The sequence below is a fragment of the Palaemon carinicauda genome, chromosome 17 (genome assembly GCF_036898095.1).
Source record: "Palaemon carinicauda isolate YSFRI2023 chromosome 17, ASM3689809v2, whole genome shotgun sequence".
In the NCBI taxonomy this organism is placed as follows: Eukaryota; Metazoa; Arthropoda; class Malacostraca; order Decapoda; family Palaemonidae; genus Palaemon; species Palaemon carinicauda.
In genome coordinates this window covers 53,321,720-53,348,918 of record NC_090741.1, presented here as the reverse complement: position 1 = coordinate 53,348,918, position 27,199 = coordinate 53,321,720, and the positions used below count along the sequence as shown (strand labels likewise).

At 35.8% G+C, this 27,199-nt stretch overlaps 1 protein-coding gene across 4 annotated transcripts in view; it reads left to right on the top strand.

The window, feature by feature from the left end:
- The first annotated feature begins 9,917 nt into the window (after positions 1-9,917).
- The window catches only part of LOC137656751 (bridge-like lipid transfer protein family member 3B), a 153,150-nt gene continuing 135,868 nt past the window's right edge, over positions 9,918-27,199 (top strand). For 3 of the 4 annotated variants that reach the window (XM_068391006.1, XM_068391005.1, XM_068391004.1), the window contains exons 1-6: positions 9,921-10,105; positions 15,016-15,217; positions 18,723-18,914; positions 22,066-22,173; positions 23,962-24,079; positions 24,657-24,823. In XM_068391006.1, the coding sequence (XP_068247107.1) occupies positions 10,062-10,105; positions 15,016-15,217; positions 18,723-18,914; positions 22,066-22,173; positions 23,962-24,079; positions 24,657-24,823 (831 nt within the window). In that variant the 5' untranslated portion in view covers positions 9,921-10,061. Of the gene's footprint in view, positions 10,106-15,015; positions 15,218-18,722; positions 18,915-22,065; positions 22,174-23,961; positions 24,080-24,656; positions 24,824-27,199 lie in introns of all 4 variants that reach the window. The other variant, XM_068391007.1, reaches the window with a different exon arrangement.

The window sequence follows — 27,199 nt, the reverse complement described above, 5'->3', positions numbered from 1 at the left end:
AAGCCATGCTTCTTAAGTTTTGCCTCTAACTGGGAATCATTGTGAACTTAGAGAAGTTCTCCCTAGACTCCACACAGAGTCTTGTGTACCTGACTGTGAAAATAGTCACCATAAAAATTAAAGTCTTCCCATTGCAGCAGAGAATCGAAAGACCCGAAGAAGTGGCACGCAAGTTTCTGGCTCATCCTTTGTCACAAGCTAACTTGTGGCAACGGCTATTGGGACACCTGGCTTTCTTAGACCCCTTGGTCCCCAACATTCGTTTTTGTATGCTGTCACTCCTTTTGTTCTGGCTGGACCAGAGCAAAAGGAAGACTAGAGTTGGTAGGTCTCAGACTCAAACCTTCTCAGAGGCGTAGGTCCTCCTCCCCCGTGATGTTCTTCATGGGTGCATCAAAAGAGGGGTGGGACGCTCACATGGGTGGAGAAGTAGCAATGTGTTCAGCGTTCCTGGTAGGGGAGCCCTTCTTCTGTTCTTCCACCAGTGGGAGGATTCCTGCAACTCGGGTGGTAGCAGTGACTTTGTCAAGGGACTGACCCCGGCAGTACTGTACTCTGTTCATTATTGAATCAGCGCTTCGTTAGTCTGAGTATACTTGCTACAGTTTCCAGCAAAGCTTGCAGCGCTGCCAAACATATGTGCCCTTTGTCGAATGTATAAGCTGCATGCATTAATTTTTTTTAATGCCATCCGTTTTGCCCACTGGCACCATGCAGGTAAATCACATTATTTACCTCCCAGTAGGCACAGGTTGCAAGATGCCTGCTAGAGCATCATCATCTATGCCTTTTTACTTTTTTCCAATGCTTAAGGATAGTAATTACTGTATAGTAAGCTTGTGTGGTGCGGTTTACCATTCATTACAGGAAAAAGTTCCATTTTCATAAAATGTACACTTACAGTGCCTGAGAAACGTTCCAACAGCCATTGCTTAAATGGGGGAATATCATAGCCTTAGAGGGCATATGGCAGATCTCTGGCCCTCTCATTAACACCCCTATCCCGAAAACTTCATCCCCATTAATATTAAAAGTTTTGGGACGGAACATCCTTGCTGCTCCCATTGCCTTGTGCTGGATTAATGTGTGTAGAAGTTAGAGTTAGGGTTTGGATATTCTATAGACTAATACCATCTCAAACCGAAGTAAGGACAATGTTGCAGTGCATTTGTGTTTACCAGGAATAAAGTTTCAATATTTTCAGAAAATGATAATCTAGTCATTTAACTGGCTCTAATATAATCTACACTTTAAATACCACTACTGCTGTTGCTACTCACAGCATCAAAATACTTAATTTAATGTTAATACATCAAAAGACTTAATTTAATGTTCATACAAATAATTATTAGTATGATCTGCTGACCAAAAGACCACCGTAAAACCTTAGCTAGCACAAAGGCAAGTACACTTCATATGGTGTGGGCATGACTTTAAATGCTCCTTTTCTAACATTTTGTTTTCCAACATTTCTAGAATGAAATCACCTCTTTCTTGGTAAGTGGGTCAAAGTGTCCAATAATTCATGCATCCTTTCCTATCAAATTTCATGGAAACATATGCATAAAACTTATTGATAATTTCCACATTATTAGCGTACTAATAGACATCAGTAACGCATATATTACTGTCATTCTTGGTAAAAATGTTGAATATAATTATCTAAAACTAAATCATATTTTCTAACCTATGAAATACACTAAAAATTATTATAATAGCCATTTAGTATCTCTAAAACTTTTCAGGGCGTTTATTTACAATTTAATCCTAGAATATATTTGTAAAGTGAAATTACTATTGTTATTAATGTTGCTATGCTCTTAATCTTCGGTTAAATCTTATCTAAATTAAAGCAAATGGTATTTCTATACGCTTATTCTTTAAAATTAATTCTACATCCTCAAAATGTACTTAAAATTTAGTTTTGAATCTGTTATAAATATAATTTAGTTATCCTTTAAACCATTTTCTATTATCACTTTGTTTTCTTCTATTATTTTATAGCATTAACTAATGTAAATATAACAACGGAGACCAAATTCATAGAAACTTAAGTTTCTATTGAATACCCTATAGTCAAACTAACTAATTGAAGAAGCTTTTACAAAACTACTAGCTAAATCATTATTGATATAAGACAATTAAGAAAAAGCACAGTTTGATGGGTGTTTGATTTGACAAAGCATGACGGATTCATTTAACACAGACTGGCTAATATACCAGCCATCTGTTGAGATACTATCGCTATAGTTGCTGGTTCATTTCACTAGTTCATATGTAAGGAATAGGCCAGACTATTCGGTGTATTTATAGGCAAAGGAAAAATAAGTCATAACCAGAGAGAGGGATCCAATGTAATACTGCCTGGCCAGTCAAAGGACCTAATAACTCCATGTCAGTCACCTTAATCTAGAGCATTCTAGATAACCTTTAATAAATGCCCCAATCTAATAGAAACTAAACATATAAATGTCTAATGAATGTACTGAAGTCAAGAAAAACTACAATAGTAATAAAACAAAGTTTTTTAAGAAACTAATGAGTTTCAAGCGCCGTTGCAAAGGGTGTACCCCACCCCTGAACCTGAATCAAACCCGAACAGCAGTTAGGAACTTAGGCAGATCATCAAGATAGAATGAGATAAAAGTAAAGATTGAGAATTACGTCCTTAATTTGTTTATGGTACATTTAAAATAAGCTTAATTACAATGATAGGAAAAGGCTTAGAAGTTTTGCACATATCCCTAAAGTGATGGAGTGGCAGCAAACTTATTTTGCGGAGTGAGCAATTAGGATTAAGAGTAAGCAGGGAGGTTCAACTGGGGCACAAAAGTAGATGAATGTGGGAAATCGTCATAAAATTTGCATGGGACTTTCAATTTAAAAAGAAAAATAGATTAAAATAAACGACAAGAGAATTGGCCCTTTCTTCAACTTTAAAAGGCTTGTTTGCTCTCGAAAAGAATTTTTGAAAAAGAAAATATTCAAGTCATTCAGTTATTTCAAACGCAGAAAAAATATACAAGGTTCACACATACAAAACTTACTCGTAATTTCTTAGTTCATTATATAAAAACCTGAAAACAAAATTCTCACGAATCTCAACATAACGGCTGATCTCAGCGAATTGAAAATGGTGCGTGGAAAAATGCAGTCAGTCCCATGTAAAGCATTCAAATTTTTCGAAAAACTTTTAAAACTGTTTTATTTCGAAATAAAAATAAAAAAGCTACCGCTCCAATAGAATCGTAGATCAATTCTGTGGCAGCTTTCAAGAAAAACCTGAAGACTTATCTCTTTGGAAAGTGTTATAATAGTGATCTGAAAACTATTAAGCCTGAATACAAATGCTAGCGAATAACTGAAAAGATACAGAGCAAAACATAAACTGGAAAGAAATTATTTTCACACACCAAGGCCCGCCTGAACAGACTCTTAGTGTCTGATGGAGGGCGAGAAATAAACCCCTAAAAGTAAAAGTAAGTAAGTAATAACATATGACATTGCACGATACTTGACAGCCACGCCTATAGTCCATTTCTTTTAGCGAGTCATATTTGCATTGACTCGCAACAGTGCCCTTTTAGTTCGGAAAAGTTTCCTAGTCGCTGATTGGTTAGAATTATCTTGTCCAACCAATCAGCGATCAGGAAACTTTTCTGAGCTAAAAGGGGCACCTCTGCGAGTCGGTGCAAATATGACTTGCTAGAAGAAATGGACTATAGTATACTGTCTATAGTGTGACCAGATCCAAAGGGGGTCGGTAGAAAATATATTTTGATAGTTGTGCCACAAAAATACTCGTTTTCTATCAGAAACCCTCTGAAAATTCACTGACCTGGTCACCCTAAGGATATATAACTGTAGATTGATTAAGTCACATTTTATTACAAAATTCATTATTTAGTTAGATTTTTCGAATACTTGTGGGATATTCAGGTCGACTTGGTTTTAGATTTCGATTCCAAACACAACTTCAGAAGAGAAATGATGATGTCTCAGTGTTTACTTACTTACTTGTTTTGTGTTTAAATCCAACCCTCCACTGAAGTCGAGTGAACTACTTCTCGGGCGGGTCCATATTAATCATCTAACGAAACATTTTCATTATAACTTATACAATTCTTTGATTGTAGCATCTTCCAAATCATATGATCTTGTGAAAAGTAATGTCTTTAGTATCTTCTTAAATTCAATTGCTCCCTTTAGGTCCTTCATTTCAGTTGGCAGTTTATTATAATGTTTAGGCGCACAGTAGCTAAAAGCCCTTTCACCAAATTTACTATTTGTTCTTGTTTAGTAACATGAAGACGAATTCTAGTGCACACAAATTTACCAAATCTATAATAAATCAATAAATGTAGTTCTGACTCGCCTTTCACTTAAACGTCGATACGTTTATACCTGCAAATATTTTTTTTTTTTTTTTTTTTTTTGAAAGATCGTAGAAACAAGATCTATAGCAATAATAAATACTGTATACTTTTGTCAGACAGACTTAATAACATCCATATCTATCTTTGGTAAGTAACAAAATACAAATTTTATAAACGTGTTATTACCATGATTGATTTTTTTTTCCTTGAAAGATTGTAATAACAAAATCTATAGCAATAATAAATACTATATACTTTTGTCAGACAGACTTAATAACATCCATATCTATCTTGGCTAAGTAACAGAAATACAAACACATTTTATAAACGTGTTATTACCAGGATTGACTACTGCAACTCCATCTGCTACGATATAATCAAAATGCAACTTAGGAAATGACTAAGCATAATGAGGATAGGAGCAAGACTGATAAAATGTGTCCCACCCCAAAAAAGGATTGCTCCAATACTAATTGAATTACACTATTATTATTATTATTATTATTATTATTATTATTATTATTATTATTATTATTATTATTATTATTATTATTATTATTATTATTATTATTATTATTATTATTATTATTACTTGCTAAGCTACAACCCTAGTTGGAAAACCAAGATGCTATAAGCCCAGGGGCTCCAACAGAGAAAATAGCCTAGTGAGGAAGGGAAACAAGGAAAAATAAGATATTTTTATTTCCTATATAAACTATAAAAAACTTTAACAAAAACAAAAGGAAGAGAAATAAGATGGAATAGTGTGCCCGAGTGTACCCTCAGGCAAGAGAACTCTAACCCAAGACAGTGGAAGGCTATGGTACAGAGGCTATGGCACTACACAAAACTAGAGAACAATTGTTTGATTTTGGAGTGTCCTCTTAGAAGAGCTGCTTACCATAGCTAAAGAGTTTCCTCTACCCTTACCAATAAGAGTGTAGCCACTGAACAATTACATTGCAGTAGTTAACCCCTTAGGTGAAGAAGAATTATTTGGTAATATCAGTGTTGTCAGATGTATGAGGACAGAGGAGAATCTGTAAAGTATAGGCCAGATTATTCGGTGTATGCGTAGGTAAATGGGAAAATTAACCGTAACCAGAGAGAAGGATCCAATGTAGTACTGCCTGGCCAGTCAAAGGACCTCATAACTCTCTAGTGGTGGTGTCTCAACGGATGGCTATAGTTATGAGCAATAATCCATAAGGTTATTAGCACTGGACGTCCAATATATTGCTACACATCTTGCAGCTAAAGACTCGTGTAGACACGAGAGTAGTTACAGATGGTTTCAAGTTATTAGAGCTAAGACATATGTCTACTGTACTTAGGTTCAAGAGCTTTCAAATATGCGTCCCAAGGTTGTACAGCAGACTCCCACTGAATATAAGAAGGACTGGAGATATAATGGTTTTCAATAGAAACTGGGGACTTTCTGTTTTTTTTTAGTACTTCGATAATGTGGGTTTGACAATTCATACAGAACAAGCTGTGTGGTACTCTAAATACTTGAGTGTGTATACGACACATATCTTGTAGGTCCTGTAGACACAGGGTTCTCTTGTGTGATATTATTGTTATTATTATTATTATTATTATTATTATTATTATTATTATTATTATTATTATTATTATTATTATTATTATTATCATTATTATTATTATTATTATTGCTAGCTAAGCTACAATTATAGTTAGAAAAAGAGAATCCTATAAGCCCAAGGGCTCCAACAGGGAAAAATAACTAAGCGAGGAAAGGAAATATGAAAATAAATAAACGATACAAGAAGTAATGGAAAATTAAAATAAATTATTTTTAATCATATAGTACAAAAAAAATCAGTTCCTAAAGTAAAATTAAAATAAGTACAGAAAATAGCAATTGAAGATTGTTGATATTATCAATTATAAAACCCTTTTTGGACATTCAATTTGTTTTTATAGAAAGGAAGAATCCGACTAGATACAACCTTAGTATTTATGAACAAGTTTACGCGAATAACCTTGAATATATCAAAGGATTGTTGCAATAAGAACTTAATAGTTTACAGCATATATTGGGAAGTGAAATTATATTTTTAACAAGAATTTCAACGATAAATACTATCTTTTTGTTGTCTATTTATGAAATATCTGTTTTGACGTTGTTGCTGTTTTTTAAATATTTTATATCAATCATTTATTATTTCTCAGATCATTTATTCATTTCCTTATTTCCTTTCCTCACTGGGTTATTTTTCCCTAATGGAGCCCCTGGGCTTATGGCATTTTCCAACTAGGGTTGTAGCTTAGCTAATAATAATAATAATAATAATAATAATAATAATAATAATAATAATAATGATAATAATAATAATAATAATAATAATAATAATAATAATAATAATAATAATAATAATAATAATAATAGATTTAGGTAGTAGACTTCTATAAATAATAATAGATTTAGGTAGTAGACTTCTATAAATAATAATAGATTTAGGTAGTAGACCTCTATAAGCTATGTTAGGCAGAATACAATGGCATTAATTCTATATTTTATCATCTGAGCTATTGAGAAGATATAATATAAAATTAATACCACTGATGCAGCCATTGTATTTAACAAAATAATAATAATAATCCCCAATTCTCTCATAGATTCACCATTATTATTAGCTATAAGCTACATCCCTAGTTGGAAAAACAAGATGCTATAACCTCAAGGGCTCCAACAGGGAAAAATAACCCAGTGAGGAAAGGAAATAAGGAAATAAATAAATGATCTGAGAAATAATGAACCATTAAAACAATTAGAATCATAATAATAATCCCAAAATTCTCTCATAGATTCACCATTCCTACAAGAAGAACTACATCCCTAGTTGGAAAAGCAAGATGCTATAACCTCAAGGGGCTCCATTAGGGAAAAATAACCCAGTGAGGAAAGGAAATAAGGAAATAAATAAATGATCTGAGAAATAATGAACAATTAAAACAATTAGAATCATAATAATAATCCCAAAATTCTCTCATAGATTCATTGGAAAAGCAAGATGCTATAACCTCAAGGGGCTCCAACAGAGAAAAATACCCCAGTGAGGAAAGGAAATAAGGAAATAAATAAATGATCTGAGAAATAATGAACAATTAAAACAATTAGAATCATAATAATAATCCCCAATTCTCTCATAGATTCACCATTATTATTAGCTATAAGCTACATCCCTAGTTGGAAAAGCAAGATGCTATAACCTCAAGGGGCTCCATTAGGGAAAAATACCCCAGTGAGGAAAGGAAATAAGGAAATAAATAAATGATCTGAGAAATAATGAACAATTAAAACAATTAGAATCATAATAATAATCCCCAATTCTCTCATAGATTCACCATTATTATTAGCTATAAGCTACATCCCTAGTTGGAAAAGCAAGATGCTATAACCTCAAGGGGCTCCATTAGGGAAAAATAACCCAGTGAGGAAAGGAAATAAGGAAATAAATAAATGATCTGAGATATAATGAACAATTAAAACATTTAGAATCATAATAATAATCCCTAATTCTCTCATAGATTCATTGGAAAAACAAGATGCTTCTATCCCAAGGGCTCCAACAGGGAAAAAATACCCCAGTGAGGAAAGGAAGTAAGGAAATAAATAAATGATCTGAGAAATAATGAACCATTAAAACAATTAGAATCATAATAATAATCCCAAAATTCTCTCATAGATTCACCATTCCTACAAGAAGAACTACATCCCTAGTTGGAAAATCAAGATGCTTCTATCCCAAGGGCTCCAACAGGGAAAAATACCCCAGTGAGGAAAGGAAATAAGGAAATAAATAAATGATCTGAGATATAATGAACAATTAAAACAATTAGAATCATAATAATAATCCCCAATTCTCTCATAGATTCACCATTCCTACAAGAAGAACTACATCCCTAGTTGGAAAAGCAAGATGCTATAACCTCAAGGGGCTCCATTAGGGAAAAATACCCCAGTGAGGAAAGGAAATAAGGAAATAAATAAATGATATGAGAAATAATGAACCATTAAAACAATTAGAATCATAATAATAATCCCAAAATTCTCTCATAGATTCACCATTCCTACAAGAAGAACTACATCCCTAGTTGGAAAATCAAGATGCTTCTATCCCAAGGGCTCCAACAGGGAAAAATACCCCAGTGAGGAAAGGAAATAAGGAAATAAATAAATGATCTGAGATATAATGAACAATTAAAACAATTAGAATCATAATAATAATCCCAAAATTCTCTCATAGATTCATTGGAAAAACAAGATGCTTCTATCCCAAGGGCTCCAACAAGGAAAAAATACCCCAGTGAGGAAAGGAAATAAGGAAATAAATAAATGATCTGAGAAATAATGAACAATTAAAACAATTAGAATCATAATAATAATCCCCAATTCTCTCATAGATTCACCATTATTATTAGCTATAAGCTACATCCCTAGTTGGAAAAGCAAGATGCTATAACCTCAAGGGCTCCAACAGGGAAAAAATACCCCAGTGAGGAAAGGAAATAAGGAAATAAATAAATGATCTGAGAAATAATGAACCATTAAAACAATTAGAATCATAATAATAATCCCAAAATTCTCTCATAGATTCACCATTCCTACAAGAAGAACTACATCCCTAGTTGGAAAATCAAGATGCTTCTATCCCAAGGGCTCCAACAGGGAAAAATACCCCAGTGAGGAAAGGAAATAAGGAAATAAATAAATGATCTGAGATATAATGAACAATTAAAACAATTAGAATCATAATAATAATCCCCAATTCTCTCATAGATTCACCATTCCTACAAGAAGAACTACATCCCTAGTTGGAAAAGCAAGATGCTATAACCTCAAGGGGCTCCATTAGGGAAAAATACCCCAGTGAGGAAAGGAAATAAGGAAATAAATAAATGATCTGAGAAATAATGAACCATTAAAACAATTAGAATCATAATAATAATCCCAAAATTCTCTCATAGATTCACCATTCCTACAAGAAGAACTACATCCCTAGTTGGAAAATCAAGATGCTTCTATCCCAAGGGCTCCAACAGGGAAAAATACCCCAGTGAGGAAAGGAAATAAGGAAATAAATAAATGATCTGAGATATAATGAACAATTAAAACAATTAGAATCATAATAATAATCCCAAAATTCTCTCATAGATTCATTGGAAAAACAAGATGCTTCTATCCCAAGGGCTCCAACAAGGAAAAAATACCCCAGTGAGGAAAGGAAATAAGGAAATAAATAAATGATCTGAGAAATAATGAACAATTAAAACAATTAGAATCATAATAATAATCCCAAAATTCTCTCATAGATTCATTGGAAAAACAAGATGCTTCTATCCCAAGGGCTCCAACAGGGAAAAATACCCCAGTGAGGAAAGGAAATAAGGAAATAAATAAATGATATGAGAAATAATGAACAATTAAAACAATTAGAATCATAATAATAATCCCCAATTCTCTCATAGAGGAAGAAGAAAATAGAGGAAGGAAAATAAAAGGCGTGACTTGGTGTTGTTGATCTAAGCGACCAAAACTGTTGTTGTTGTTAACTGGTGTCTGTAATCGCAAATATGATAAAAATTGATAAAAATTGATCGCTAATCAGAATTTTGGGATAAAAACCTCCATTTGACAGTTATCTCGACGTGGTAGGGATGGCTGGACTGATTAAAAATCAAATTTTGAAGCATCTTTCCAAGTAAGTATGTGGAATCGTAGTCGTAAATGAAGGAATTTCCTGACTCGTAGATCAAGAAATTGCAAAATTTTTGATAATTTTGTTATATTTATGTTATATTATATCATATGTTTATTCCTGGGAGTATTATTAACTTGTAATATTCAATGTTCATGTTCTTAAAATATTGTAATTATTCATTACTTCTCTCGTATGTTATTCATTTCCTTATTTCGTTTCCTCGTTGGGCTATTTTTTTCCTTGTAGGAGCCCTTGGGCTTATAGCATCTTGCTTTTCCCAAATAGGGTTGTAGCTTAGCTAATAATAATAATAATTATTATTATTATTATTATTATCATTATTGGACCCTAAGCAAGATTGGGTGTCTTAGGGTTGCTATATCTCGACATGCGTGATCCCCTCAGCCCCACCCGACTCGCACATTGGGCATTTGCCGTAATCTAACCTTGGCCTTATATATATATATATATATATATATATATATATATATATATATATATATATATATATATATATATATATGGGGTGTTTGTGTGATAGCGGTCACCTGTATGTTTGATTACGGCTAACTTAGAGTACGGCAGTGTAAGAGCCCCCCCCCCACCCCCCGTTAGGTAAATAGCTAAGGTCACGTCTTGTAGGATAGGTTAAGGGGGAAAGTTTAGGTTAGTTGATTTCTATATTTAATCCCCATGGGATGAACTGGCCGTTGATATACAAAGGCTCCATATATATGTATAGATAAACATATATACATACATACATAGAGAGAGAGAATAATGTATAAAGAAGAAAAGGTTAGTTCTACCACTATCAATTTGCCAGTAAATCCCCCCCCCCCCCCAGCAGTTCCCAGGTTGTAAAACCACATTTTACTTTATAAACAAACACAAGAACACCACCTATCCTAAGGTTCCCCACCTAACCTAAGGTTCCCCACCTAACCGAACCGAGGAGCCCTGTGCTTACCTACCGGGGGCCTTTGACCCCTTCCACCCCTCCTTTCACTACTCTATTCGTAAATTACCCTGTCCCAACAAACTACATTCACCCTTGAAGCCTTTGTATAACGAGTGACCGGTGTGACGGTCTGAACGACCCCCCGGTCTCAGAATTCTCCTTGATAATCTGCGCATGCGCGAACATTACCGTTTGCCAGTGCATACGAGGTTGACGTTTTATTTTCCTGTAATGTTAGCGTGCGCAGCTCAACATTACCGCTTGCCAGTACATACGAGCTTGATGTTTTATTTTCATGCGAGCGAAGCGAGCTAATGGCAAAAAAGAACCATTATATAATATCAAGGAGAATTCTGAGACCGGGGGATCGTTCAGACCGTCACACCGAGCCTTTCGCGTGTATAGAAAATAAGAATTTTCTTATTTTCTAGGTATTCATTAGCCAGGGCTGTCGTATTATAAAACCCGTGGCCTTAGCTATTTACCTAACGGGAGGCGTTAACCCCATAGGTTGCTGTATTCTTAGCTATTTACCTAACGGGAGGCGTTAACCCCTTAGGTTGCTGTATTCTTAGCTATTTACCTAACGGGAGGCGTTAACCCCGTAGGTTGCTGTATTCTTAGCTATTTACCTAACGGGAGGCGTTAACCCCGTAGGTTGCTGTATTCTTAGCTATTTACCTAACGGGAGGCGTTAACCCCGTAGGTTGCTGTATTCTTAGCTATATACCTAACGGGAGGCGTTAACCCCGTAGGTTGCTGTATTCTTAGCTATTTACCTAACGGGAGGCGTTAACCCCGTAGGTTGCTGTATTCTTAGCTATTTACCTAACGGGAGGCGTTAACCCCATAGGTTGCTGTATTCTTAGCTATTTACCTAACGGGAGGCGTTAACCCCTTAGGTTGCTGTATTCTTAGCTATTTACCTAACGGGAGGCGTTAACCCCGTAGGTTGCTGTATTCTTAGCTATTTACCTAACGGGAGGCGTTAACCCCGTAGGTTGCTGTATTCTTAGCTATATACCTAACGGGAGGCGTTAACCCCATAGGTTGCTGTATTCTTAGCTGACCCTGTGTGTTCTTTGCAACCCGATTCACTCCTGGCAAGGTAACGCAATCATATTTTGTTAAGGAAATCTATTTTAAATGTAATAAGAACGTTTTACACTTGCCCAAACGAACTACATTCACCTCATTTGGTTTGCATCATTTTCTTTTATATAAGTGCTATCTTACGTAATAAGACGTAAACTCCCTTTGTTGTGTGAAGTTCATAACCCTCAGCAGTTTTCTATCGTTAAAGTTATAGAAAAATCACTTGTATCAGGTCGAACTCCGTCACTCTCGGAGTACAACGTTACCATCCTCATATTTCGGTGGCTAAGAATGGGTATTTCCTACCCACGCCTGCTGTTCCCATTACCGTGTTTGTATTTTGGAAACATTGAATGCTGATCAGATAAAGATAAACACTGGAAATTTTCCCAGGTCCGGTGTGACGGTCTGAACGATCCCCCGGTCTCAGAATTCTCCTTGATAATCTGCGCATGCGCGAACATTACCGTTTGCCAGTGCATACGAGGTTGATGTTTTATTTTCCTGTAATGTTAGTGTGCGCAGCTCAACATTACCGCTTGCCAGTACATACGAGCTTGATATTTTATTTTCATGCGAGCGAAGCGAGCTAATGGCGGAAAAGAACCATTATACAATGTCAAGGAGAATTCTGAGACCGGGGGATCGTTCAGACCGTCACACTGGTGCGGTCCGATTGGGTCACTTCAAATTACTGTGCCCGTCGATTACTTGAGTGCTTGCCTCATAAGTACTGCTGAATTGATTAAAACGTCATCTACAGTGAATTCTAGGAACTTCTGGCTCGAGAAAGTGCTTGTTAGGGTACAGAGCTCGTTTAAATTATAAATTTCACGACAGTTTTGATGATTTCCAAAATAATTCTTTATGTGGTAAATATTTACAACATACTGAACAGTTTTATTCTATACAAGTTTGTGATAAGGTTGAAAATAAGGGAGTTCCATCATTATACATACAGCCTGCACATTTTCATATTGTGTATCATATTGAAATTGTAGGGAGTTGGTTGGCCAAGGCACCCGATACCCATTGACCTACTACTGCTAGAGAGTTATTGGGTCCTTTTACTAGCCAGATAATATTACATTGGATCCCTCTTTGGTTATAGCGCATTTTTCCTTTGTCTACACATACACTGAATAGTTGCCTATTCTTTACACATTCTCCTCTTTCCTCGTACACTTATCAACACTCAAGGTACCCTAACAATTCTTTACTCAAGGGCTCAACTACTGTACTATAATTGTTCAGTGGCTACTTTCCTCTCGGTGAGAGTAGAAGAGACTCTTTAGCTATGGTAAACATCTCTTCTAGAAAAAGGATACTCCAAAATCAAGCTATTGTTTTAGCCCAGGACTTGAACTCAGAGAAGCTGGCATCCCAGTCAGTGGTGTTCACCCCCACTGACGCTGCAAGTATGGAAAGGATGTCGAAGGCTAGGCTTTAGGCCTCCTGGATGAACCACTGATCTGGGTCGTTGAATTTTTTCGTTACCACCGAAGACTTATTGAACCCCGATAAGCTGAAGGTATTCGAGAACATTGTCGTTACTGATGCAAGGGTGATGGAGTTTTTGATACACAATACTTTCAACCTTTATTTGTTGGGGTGGGTGGGTGGGGGGACAGTCATAGCTGCTTTTGAGCTTGACAAGACATCGGATGCGGATGGGTTTCATAACTGAGCAACCTTTCTTTTTCAGACAAGATCTGAGAAATGTCTCCCTCGCAGATGAGGTGGACGATGGATAGAGTACATACAAACCCATTTCTTAATGTATATACATTTGGACAACATGTCCTACACAAAGATACAGTCTTCCATGAATAATTACCATTTACTCTTGGTGTGAGCCTAACCTAACGCTTATGGTATCTCCTTGCCCAGACAATTAGGTTGGATAGTCACTTATTAAAGGAAAGTGGTTTGTATCAAGAATACAAATCACAGATTTTTAAGTAGTATTTTTCCTAACTGTGCAAATGTCAGTCATCTGAGTTACATTTACTACCGCAACTATCCTGCAAGTTCTCGGCTTAAGGTCAATAGGGAGTTTCTAGCTGACTTGACAGCTGTTCCAGGTTCTCATATGAGACTCTTTAGCTCGGGTAAGCAGCTCGTCTAGGAGAAGGCACTCCTAAATCAAACCATTGTTATCTAGTCTTGGACAGTGCCATAGCCTCTGTACCATTGTCTTTCACTGTCTTGGGGTAGAGTTTTCTAGCTTGCAGGCTCACTATTCTATCTTACTTCTCTTCCTCTTGGTTTTTTAAAGTTTTTATAGTTTATATATGAAAGATTTATTTTAATGTTGATACTGTTCTTAGAATGTATTTTGATTTTTAAGTACTTCTCTTGTAGTTTTCTTATTTTCTTTCCCCACTGGGCTATTTTCCATGTTGGAGCCCTCAGGCTTATAGCATCCTGCATTTCCAACAAGGGTGATAGCTTAGCAAGTAATAATGATAAAAAAAGACTCAGGTTTGTATATCTAAGAAAAATACAAATCACTTTATAAATTGTGTTATTGAAGGACACTATAGTCAATTTCTTTTAGCGATGCAGATATCCACCGACTCGCAGTGGTGCCCTTTTAGCTCGGAAAAGTTTCCTGATCGCTGATTGGTTGGACAAGATAATTCTAACCAATCAGCGATCAGGAAACTTTTCCGAGCTAAAAGGGCACCGCTGCGAGTCGATGCAAATCTGCCTCGATAAAAGAAATGGACTATAGTTTGTATAGCTAGGGAAATAAAAAGTTCTATTAAGACATATTTTGGTCCATTTATTCATAAGTAACAATTGAAATTGCGTGTAATTATGTATTGAGCCCCATTCTTTCCTTTTATAGGTTTGCCAAAAATGTGTCGGCTGATAGCGTCAATGTGAGCACACTAAAGGGGGAAGGAGAATTGAATAATTTGGAATTGAATGAAACTGTTCTTACCGACCTCCTGGAGTTACCTACCTGGCTCCGAATTTCAAGGGCTCAAGTTAACAAAGTCAATCTGAAAATACAATGGACGAAGCTGAAGAACGTCCCCATTCTAGTGGTGAGGTTAAAGCACTTATTTAAATGTTTCACATATCCTTCTCCCGTTTATATTTAAGCATCTTTGTTCCTAGATAAGTACAAACTCTTCGTTCTTTACTGTGGATATATATTTCGGTGTGAGTTGGGATCTAGCCATAAATTTTTAGCGGGTATAGCAGTGGGCAGACCAGTCACCCTGCTCACACATTCACCAAGTGAGATCCATCACTTTCATTTTTGGCTCGGTAGACTGGAGGGTGCTATTATAGTATGCTATCTACCAGCGATTTTGCTATCTACCACCCCTCTTTGACTATAGTATGATACCCACCATCAGTCCCTAAGGATACAGTGTACTTGCTAATCCGCCTCTAATAAGGTGGATCAATACCGACTTCCTAACCTAACCTAACTCAACCCAACTTAACCTAACCCAACCTAACCTAACTTACAAACTGATTATAATTATGCACCCATGTCCTAATCTAACCTAACCCAACCTAACCCAACCTACAAGCTGTTTATAATTATGCATCCATGTTGTCCTTTCAATAAATATTATTAAACTATCATTAAAGTCCAATGAGGATACATACTGGTGGTAAGTAATCTGTTTGATAATCCTCATCAAACAGGAGGATTAACATTGACAGTAGATAACATACTTTGTGGTAGATACCATACTATAGTAGAAATTCGACGGTAGATAGCATACTATAATAGCACCGACTGGAGACCATTCGGCTTGTTGTACCTGGGGCGTCACCCCCAGGCACAAGGAGCCTCTGAGTCTGCAAGTGTGAAACCGTAGGGATGCCGCCTCGGGAGTCTGACCCCTCGAGTGAAGTGTTGATGTTCACTAGCGATGGCAGCGTGCGGTCTCAGCCAATCCACCTCCTGCCTTGCTCACCCTCCCCGGGGTGCACACAGTAGGAGTAGGAGAAGTAATGAAAGCATTAAAAGGCCTAAAAAGAGGCAAAGCAGCAGGGGAAGATGGCGTAACAATTGATTTATTAGTAGATGGAAGAGATTTCATTGTGGTAAACTTTGTTGAAATTTACATGAAATATTTATAAGAATGCTCTATACCCACAGCTTGGGAAAACTTATCATTATACTAATTCATAAAAAGGGAGACAGAAGACTCGAAATATTACCACCCAATAAGTTTACTCTGTATTATTTAAAGTATTTACAAAGATCATATTAGGCCGAATAGAAAGACAGCTAGACTTTAATCAACCAAGAGAGCAGGCAGCCTTTAGAAGTGGGTGTTCAGCAACTGACTATATCCATGTGATTACCCAGCTAATGGAAAAATCAACAGAGTATGACAAATCACTATTGATGGCATTTATAGACTATGAGAGAGCTTTCAATTCTGTCAAAACTTCAGCAGGAATGAGAGCCTTTCAAAGGCAAGAAATATATAAATCTTATGATCACGTCGCGACCAGAAACTTACTGAGGAGTCGCCGACCTGAGCTAGCACGCTTCCCGACCCCGGGTCGCCTCAGGGCACATATCACACCGCCTGAGGTTGAACTCTTAGAAAACGGAAAGAGGGTAAACTATACAAAAAGCTGGTCGGTTAGGTTAGAGTTACCAGTAACTCCTAAGAAGGTAGTTCTAGGTAAGTATGTTAGGAAAAATACAGATTACTTAAAAATTTGTGATGTTAGATCACTTGAAGATATCGATTCAGGATGTACAGCAATTCTAAAACTACATAAAGATAGTGAGAAAATTCCTTATGAGAAAGGAATTAGACTAGGAGACTCCGTCTCTTCTAGATTAATCACATCATGCTTTGTTTTTAAAAATTTGGATTGGGAAAATGTAGGAATTAACCCTTTTACCCCCCAAAACTGGTACGTTTCACAAAACCCATCCCTTTACCCCCATGGACGTACCGGTACGTCCTTGCAAAAAAATGCTATAAAATTTTTTTTTTTCATATTTTTGATAATTTTTTGAGAAAATTCAGGCATTTTCCTAGAGAATGAGACCAACCTGACCTCTCTATGACAAAAATTAAGGCTGTTAGAGCAATTTAAAAAAAATATACTGCAAAATGTGCTGGGAAAAAAATAACCCCCTGGGGGTTAAGGGTTGGAAATTTCCAAAGAGCCTGGGGGTAAAAGGGTTAATAATAATGGGGAATATCATAACAACTTGAGATTTTCAGATGACATAGTTGTGTTTAGTGAATCGTGGGAGGAATTACAAGATTCAGCACAAGAGATAGGTGACAAAGTTCCTAAACTAGATCAAGGAAAACAATCGAAAAAGACCAAAAACCTAATAAAGAAAGATTGGAAATGAAGCTACATTACAAGAGATATGAAATAGAATTAGCAGAAGTATCAAAGCAATAAAAAAACTAAAAACTCAAGACATACATAATCACAATCAGACTAAAATTGAGGTTGCTGTGGCCTGATTGGTAACGTCTCTGCCTGGTGTTTGCTTGTCGGGGGTTTGGGTCCCGCTTAGACTTGTTAGTGCCATTAGTGTCTGCAACCTTACCATCCTTGTGAGCTAAGGTTGGGGTGTTTAGGGGAGCCTATAAGTCTATCTGGTGAGTCATCAGCAGCCACTGCCTGGCCCTCCCTGGTCCTATCTTGGGTGGAGAGGAGGCTTGGGCGCTGATCATATAATATATGGTCAGTCTCTAGGGCATTATCCTGATTGCTAGGGCAATGTCACTGTCCCTTGCCTCTGCCATTTATGAGCGACCTTTAAACCTTTAAACACTAAAGAAAGGAAGAAACATCAAAATGATGAAAGGTAGACTTGGAACAGGATACCAACAGATGTTTGCTTTCAAGGATTAAGTGGAAATATCAACAATTGAGATAAAGATTGCTAAGGATTTCTCTACAATATTGATATAAGAAATAATTTTGCTAATAGAAATAATGAAACAAGATTTTTCTCTTATTACAGGAGTGTTTATTTACTTTCTTAAAATTTTTAATATTCTCTTTCTCACCTTCGATCTAAACAAATTTTGGTTTTCACCATTCTATGGTTACTTGGATTTAACTTGTTTGTGTGTGTGTGTGAAACATCCCTATTACAGATTCCTGATTTTGGACTATACGCTGTGATAATTCTGTCCTGAAAATTTTATTCTATTTCATTCCTGCTGCTTCCTCCGATGCCTTAGATGACCGCGAGGTGGCAGCAGTAGGGGATTCAGCATTATGAAGCTTCATCTGTGGTGGATAACGGGGGAGGGTGGGCTGTGGCACCCTAGCAGTACCAGCTGAACTCGGTTGAGTCCCTTGTTAGGCTGGGAGGAACGTAGAGAGTAGAGGTCCCCTTTTTTGTTTTTGTTTCATTTGTTGATGTCGGCTGAGCCCCAAAATTGGGGGATGTGCCTTAGTATATGTATGTATGTATGATTATTTTACATTGATTAATCTAATGTTTCTTTCCAAATACTTTGTAATCCGAGGGAGTAAACCTAGTTTACAAGACTAACCTCTTACAAAAGTAAAACTTTTATTTATTTACAGACTTTGGACGAGGTACTGGTGGAGATGGAAACTTGCCAGGAGCTTCGGTCCCAGACAAGTTCGACTTCCTTACCGTCGTACAGCTCTGGCGGAAAGTATGGGTTTACAGACAAGGTGATCGATGGCATGACAGTGACTGTTAACTCCGTTCATATCACATTTTCAAGTCATGCATTCCATGCTACTTTTCAGGTAAGCCCTATTCGTGCTAATCTTTAACCCTTTTACCCCCAGGCTATTTGGAAATTTCCAACCCTTAACTCCCAGGGGGTTATTTTTTTCCCAGCACATTTTGCAGTATATTTTTTTTTGAATTGCTCTAACAGCCTTAATTTTTGTCATAGAGAGGTCAGGTTGGTCTCATTCTCTTGGAAAATGCCTGAATTTTCTAAAAAAAATATAAAAAATATGAAAAAAAAAATTTTATAGCATTTTTTTTGCAAGGACGTACCGGTACGTCCATGGGGGTAAAGGGATGGCTTTTGTGAAACGTACCAGTACGTCCTTTGGGGGTAAAAGGGTTAATCTTAATATTACTAGTTTCATTCCAGTAGGATGGTTTTTTTTTTTTTCAGCAAGCTCAACTAGTGGTTAAAGAAAACACATTATTATGTAGTATTGTATTACTGTCAAAATTATACAAATTCTGTCCCATCACAAACTCATTAATCAAACCAATGTTCTCAAGTCTTGGGTAGTGCCATAGTTCCTGTACCGTGGACTTCCACTTTCTTGGGTTAGAGATCTCTTGCTTGAGGGTACACTCAGGCACACTATTTTATCTTATTTCTCTTCCTCTTGTTATTTGAAGTTTTTATCTTCTTGTTATTTTCAAGTTTTTATAGTTTATATATGAAAGATTTATTATAATATTATTATTCTTCTTGAACTTCTCTTGTATTTTTTCCGTATTCCCTTTCCTCACTGGGCTAATTTCCCTGTTGGAGCCCTTGGGCTTATTGCATTCTGCTTTTCCAACTAAGGTTGCAGCTTAGCAAATAATAATAATAGTGATTTTTAAACACAAGACTTACCCGGTAGTTATATATATAGCATATATTCCCTGCCGTTGACGTTGGGGACGTAAGCTTTACATATAACTACCGGGTAAGTATGTTCAAAAATTTATTTTATTAATGAAAATATCATTTTTAAACACAAGATTTACCCGGTAGTTATATATAAAGCTTACGTCCCCGACGTCAACGGCAGGGAATATATGCTATATATATAACTACCGGGTAAGTATGTTCAAAAATTTATTTTATTAATGAAAATATAATAATTATGTCTCTAGACTTACGTATTCTCGGTTTTGAGGATAGAAGTAGAGTAACTAAAAGTGACTGTTCACACATTAGTGCCTTTACTTCATCGGTAAATATTTATTTCTTTAATTGTTTTCCCTGATTTTTATCTGTAAACATGGCTTTGAGAATCTATTTTTTTTTTTGCCAGTTTAATGAATTTTAATTTGTTCCCAATGGTTTTCAATTTATCTGATTCACAGTAATTTCTTTCATTAATATCTCATTTTTCCTGTGTGATTATGATTCTTTCGTCCATACTTGAACAGCTGTTGAATTGTTAACCCTTTTACCCCCAAAGGACGTACTGGTACGTTTCACAATACCCATCCCTTTACCCCCATGGACGTACCGGTACGTCCTTGCAAAAAACTTCTATTTACAATTTTTTTTTTTTTCTTTTTTTTTTTTATAATTTTTTTGAGAAAATTCAGGAATTTTCCAAGAGAATGAGACCAACCTGACCTCTCTATGACAAAAATTAAGGCTGTTAGAGCAATTTGAAAAATATATACTGCAAAAGGTGCTTGAATAAAAAATAACCCCTGGGGGTTAGGGGTTGGAAATTTCCAAATAGCCTGGGGGTAAAAGGGTTAATAAGGGTACCGTATTTACGCTAGGTAACGACAGGTCATTGAAGCGGAGTCGAGCATTTTTGACTTCAGCCGCTTAGTAAAATAATAATTTATTCCACACCGAAATTTCTTATCTAAGGGACTTCAATATATTTACTCATATTGAGTTTCTTTTGTTACCTATACTGGAAGTCTTATATAAACGTCATACAGTATCATAAAAGAACAATCCGAACATATTTATTTTCACAAAATTTATCTTTTGACCAAACTACGAAATTATCATTTGTCAAGTCGAAGGTTAAAGGCTCATTCGGATCTCCATACAGGGTTGTGGTAGCCTATCGGAAATGAACCTATCCGTTGATTCGCTGGACTGGGGTTAGCGACCTGCTTAAACTCAGTACAGTAGTTTCTTGTAGTGTCTGCAACCTCACCATCATTATGAGCTAAGGATGTTGGGTGGGCGATGTTTGGTTAAGCCCCTTAGTCCTTGCTTGTGTGGAGAGGAGCTTGAGTGCTGATCTTTTGTATATATGATTCTTTAACCCTTTTACCCCCAAAGGACGTACTGGTACGTTTCACAAAAGCCATCCTTTTACCCCCAATTACGTACCAGTACGTCCTTGCAAAGAAATGCTATAAAATTTTTTATTTTCATATTTTTGATTATTTTTTGAGAAAATTCAGGCATTTTCCAAGAGAATGAGACCAACCTGACCTCTCTATGACAAAAATTAAGGCTGTTAGAGCAATTTTAAAAAAATATACTGCAAAATGTGCTGGGGAAAAAATAACCCCCTGGGGGTTAAGGGTTGGAAATTTCCAAATAGCCTGGGGGTAAAGCGTTAAACTATTACTGTACAATATAGTATTTTTTTTTCTTTTTTTTTTTTTTTTTTTTTTTTATAAATGTAGGTATCTTTGATGTACATTCTTTGTCAATTGGTGGTCTGCTTTTTTCATGGACGATTGCGTGAGTGAAATAATAGCCGAGAGTTTATGTCCTCGTATTGAAAAGGAATTATGCATTGTATAAAAGGAAGAAAATTAAGCTGATTGTGATTGAATGTAAACTATATATTTTATTCAGTTATGAAAGAGAGCGTGCTAGAAATAGGAATGAATGGCGAGCGATTGTGACGCAGTTCCAGTAGGCCCTGCTGCTTCCTCCGGTGCCTTAGATGACCGCGGAGGTAGCAGCAGTAGGGGAGTCAGCATTATGAAGCTTCATCTGTGGTGGAAATGTGGGAGGTTGGGCTGTGGCACCCTAGCAGTACCAGCTGAACTCGGCTGAGTCCCTGATTAGGCTGAAGGAACATAGAGAGTAGAGGTCCCCTTTTTGTTTTGTTTCATTGTTGGTGTCGGCTACCCCCCAAAATTGGGGGAAGTGCCTTGGTATATGGATGGATGGATGAAAAGCATTACAAAATTACTGATAAAGACTTTCGACTTTTTCAGCTCTCTAGAATAGTTTTAGACTCCAAAAACCCAAATTGGCAGAAGGCCGATCTACGTATGACACGTCTGAAGGAACCCGATAGAGGAGAGCTGCTTATTTTTAAAGAGGTATGTTTGTTATTGATGCATTTTGTCAAAAAAAGTCAATAACTTGAATTACGTTTCTATATTAAACTCTTACTTATGTCTATCTATCTATTTACCAATCTATTTACATATGTATTTCAAGTAGATACTGTAACTGCTCACTGTAATGTGATTTCTGCCTACATTTTCATTAACAGAATCAAAGTTGTTATACTTAGTAGTGTTTTCTATTAATGATATATAGAATTTGATAGAATTTACGGTTAGTAGATTTAAGTATATTTTTGTTATCTTTCTTTTTTATTTTGATAGTGTTTTTTATTAATGATATACAGTTTGATAGAATTTATGGTTTGTAGATTTAAGTATATTTTCGTTATCTTTTCATTTTTAATTTTGACATTTCTTCCCTGTTATTTTTTAATTCATTTGCTCATGTGTATTCAAGTATACAGTTTTCCATTCTTGGTATCGCCTACACGTGGTCAAACAAATAGATGCCGTGGTACACATGCCCAAAAAATTTTTATTGATAATATTTCTGATATCGATACTTGCTTGATGTTCATATATATATATATATATATATATATATATATATATATATATATATATATATATATATATATATATATGTATGTATATATATATATATATATATATATATATATTTATATATATATATATATATGTATGTATGTATGTATGTATGTATGTATGTATGTGCCCACCCTCCTCTTCAATGTCTTGTGTATCAAGTGGATTAGGGTAATTTAGACTTCAAAATGGAAGACATAGATGACTGGCGCATCAGTTACCACTTATTGCTAGAATATTACTTCCTTTACTAAGGGCATATATTTATTGAAAGAAAACTTAAAAATTTTTGAAAATATCACTAGTAAATGTTGATTAAGCCTGGCTTATTAAGAAACAGAACAATATGGACATCAATTTAGTAGAGAAATGAGAAATTTTATCATAAGAATTTTTATTAATGTTATTCGTTTTATACTATCTTGTCATATTTCATTAATGTACTACAGGTATATGTTATTGTATGAATTTGTCTTTCAATATCCGTTTATGGTCTCGTATTATCCATGGATTTTGTCTTCCGTGGGGTGTACGTTGAATGTAATACCAGGGGTTGTGGAGGAGCAACTGTACTTTTTTCTCGACAATGAATTTCTTGATTTATGATGATAATCATCATGATGATTGATGTTCCCTTAATAGTGTTATATGTGAAGGGATTTCTATTCACTCTTCATCTCTTGATATCCTTGTGCCCAATCTCGTGCTAGGTTGAGGTTTTCATTTATGGGTTACTTGCTTTCTTACTGTGTTTTTTTCTTTTTAATTTTCTGAATAATCTACTACTTTTATGACTAAATTCTACCTCTTTATTCTTCTTCTTCTTCTTCTTTGTCTGCATCTTTTCCCACTTTTATGTGGGGTCGATGTTTCTGGCCAGCGTTCTCCATCTACCTCTGTCCCACACTTCATCCCCGGTTAATCCCTTTAATAGAAGGTCATCCTTGATACAGTCCATCCACCTTCGCTTTGGTCTCCCTCTCCTTCTCGTTCCTTGTACCTCTTTATTCTGATATCTCAAATTTTTAAGATAATTTTTGTATATTTACTGTACATTTTGTAATATATTTTTCACTTTGTTCAGCTCCACCTTCGCTTTGGTCTCCCTCTCCTTCTCGTTCCTTGTACCTCTTTATTCTGATATCTCAAATTTTTAAGATAATTTTTGTATATTTACTGTACATTTTGTAATATATTTTTCACTTTGTTCAGCTAACGTGGCAAACTCTTCGAGTGGAAGCCCGGTCGACCAAGGACCAATCTTTAACCCCTTTAAGGTTAATCACCAATCAGGCTAGATGTAGAATAACCATCAAAAAGAAAATACATGGTAAGTCATGATAAATATTCTAAAGGATTCCTTTTGCTTATGTTTATTAGTTTTCCCTTAGTATTTATTTTTCATTTAATGCACCCTTAAAAAATGCAGCATCATGTATCTGCAAACAACCATCACAGGAAGGCACCGATACTATTTTACCACTGCTCTTAACTCGGATCTTTTGTTAACCCTTTTACCCCCAGGCTATTTGGAAATTTCCAACCCTTAACCCCCAGGGGGCTATTTTTTTTCAAGCACATTTTGCAGTATATTTTTTTTTTGATTGCTCTAACAGCCTTAATTTTTGTCATAGAGAGGTCAGGTTGGTCTCATTCTCTTGGAAAAATGCCTGAATTTTCTCAGAAAATTATCAAAAATATGAAAAAAATATTTTTTATAACATTTATATGCAAGGACGTACCGGTATGTCCATGGGGGTAAAGGGATGACTTTTGTGAAACGTACCAGTACGTCCTTTGGGGGTAAAAGGGTTAATGTGCTTTTCATTCGTAACTGCTTTTTCATGTAACGTTTAGTTTCTTTTAGCAATGGTATGTTTCCTAAAATTGGATCTCTTTTTTTGCAGACTGTTCTGTTGTTGCCTGTCGTTTGGTTTTGCTGATGGACGACCTCCTCTGGGTTTTAACGGATTCCCAGCTAACGGCTGCGTTCCATTTTATCGATTCCCTGTCGGATTTGGTCCGTAAGGCTACGCAGCAATCCCAGAAAACCAAAGCGATTAGGAAATTGGAGGTACGGTATTTTAATATTACGTAAACTTGAGTATGAACAATTGAATGATCAGTGAATGAAAATAAAAAATTTTTCTTTATTTTTATCTATTTGTATTAAGTTCAGAAAAAGATGTCTTTGTTGTATAAGATTTTAACAGTAACTAATTTCTGTATTTTCATTGGGAAATACGTAAATGTTGACCATTGGTGGATACCGCATTAAAAGCAATTTTATGCCCAATCAGATGTATAATAGATACAGTTTGGACTTTGGAAATGACAATATGGCAAATTTTCATATTGATATCTTGGGAGCGGAACTACCCCAGGGGTCGGCCCTTGGATTATAGCAGTCAGTTGATGTTTTGGGGGCTCGAACTTTCTGGTTTACATGGCATCATTGAATGGGGAGGATTTTATTTATATAATTATCCCATTCAGAACAAAAACGTTAAACTTATAATCACCGAGTGGTGATGTAATGGTGCAGCGTGTGAAGATTTTGCTCGGTGCATCCAGATTAGCGGCTACATTTAAGTGTATTTTCAGTGTGTAATATTTTTTCATGGTATCAATAGTTCTATAGTGGATAGTTGAATCACTGGTTGGGGAATCGGCTGACAAGGCAGTTTTATTATTATTATTATTATTATTATTATTATTATTATTATTATTATTGCTTGCCAAGCTAAAACCCTAGTTGGAAATGCAGGATGCTATAAATCCAGGGGCTTCAACAGGGATAACAGCCCTGTGAGGAAAGGAAACAAGGAAAAATAGAATATTTTAGGAACAGTAACATTAAAAGAAATATATCCTATATAAACTAGAAAAACTAACAAAACAGGAAGAGAAATAACAGAATATTGTGCCCGAGTGTACCCTCAACCAAGAGAACTTTAATCCAAGACAGTGGAAGACCATGGTACAGAAGCTATGGCACTACCCAAGACTAGAGAACAATGGTTTGATTTTGGAGTGTTCTTCTCCTAGAAGAGCTGCTTACCATAGCTAAAGAGTCTCTTCTACCCTCAACTTAGAAACATTTGGAGGTACAAACACAAATTCAACTAAAATCGTAAACCTCAGATATTGTATTAAATGTTCATAATGAAATACTGTATAAAACTATGTAGTTTAACCCTTTTACCCCCAGGCTCTTTGGAAATTTCCAACCCTTAAGCCCCAATGGGTTATTTTTTCCCCAGCACATTTTGCAGTATATTTTTTTTGAAATTGCTCTAACAGCCTTAATTTTTGTCATAGAGAGGTCAGGTTGGTCTCATTCTCTAGGAAATTCATGGATTTTCTCAAAAAATTATCAAAAATATGAGAAAAAAAATTTTTTATAGCATTTTTTTGCAAGGACGTACCAGTACGTCCATGGGGGTAAAGGGATGAGTTTTGTGAAACATAACAGTACGTCCTTTGGGGGTAAAAGGGTTAATGCAGTAAGCAAGACGACATTTATGAAATGTGACTATTTGTTGACTTATGCAGCTGAAAATCGTAGGCATACGAGTTAGTTGAAAATACTCTAGCCCCAAATTTAAGAAAATCTGACTTGCAAACAACTCGACTTACAAACAACTCGACTTACAAACAACTCGACTTACAAAACAACTCGACTTACAAAACAACTCGACTTACAAACAACTCGACTTACAACTCGAACAAACAACTCGACTTACAACTCGAACAAACAACTTGACTTACAACTTACAAACAACTCGACTTACAAACAACTCGGCTTACAAACAACTCGGCTTACAAACAACTCGACTTACAACTCGAACAAACAACTCGACTTACAACTTACAAACAACTCGACTTACAACTTGCAAACATCTCGACTTGCAAACAACTCGACTTACAAACAACTCTACTCACAAACAACTCGACTTACAAACAACTCGACTTACAAACCCCCGACTTACAAAACAACTCGACTTACAAAACAACTCGACTTACAAACAACTCGACTTACAAACAACTCGACTTACAAACAGCTTCTAGGAACCTATCAAGGTTGTAAGTTGATGACTCTGTATTATCATATGTCAAACCAGTAACAGGTATGAAGTTTTTTTTCATATATCGTCACCCTCATAAACTAACTGCCTAAGTCATTCCTCCACTTGTGGGGAAATAAAAAAAAAAAACCTTCTCATTTCCTAATTCTTTATATCATTGTCTTGAGCTTCAATTCACAAATTCTAATCCACAAATTCTTCTATTAACCCTTTTACCCCCAAAGGACGTACTGGTACGTTTCACAAAACACATCCCTTTACCCCCTTGGATGTACCGGTACGTCCTTGCAAAAAAAGGCTATAAATTTTTTTTTTCATATTTTTGATAATTTTTTGAAAAAATTCAGGCATTTTCCAAGAGA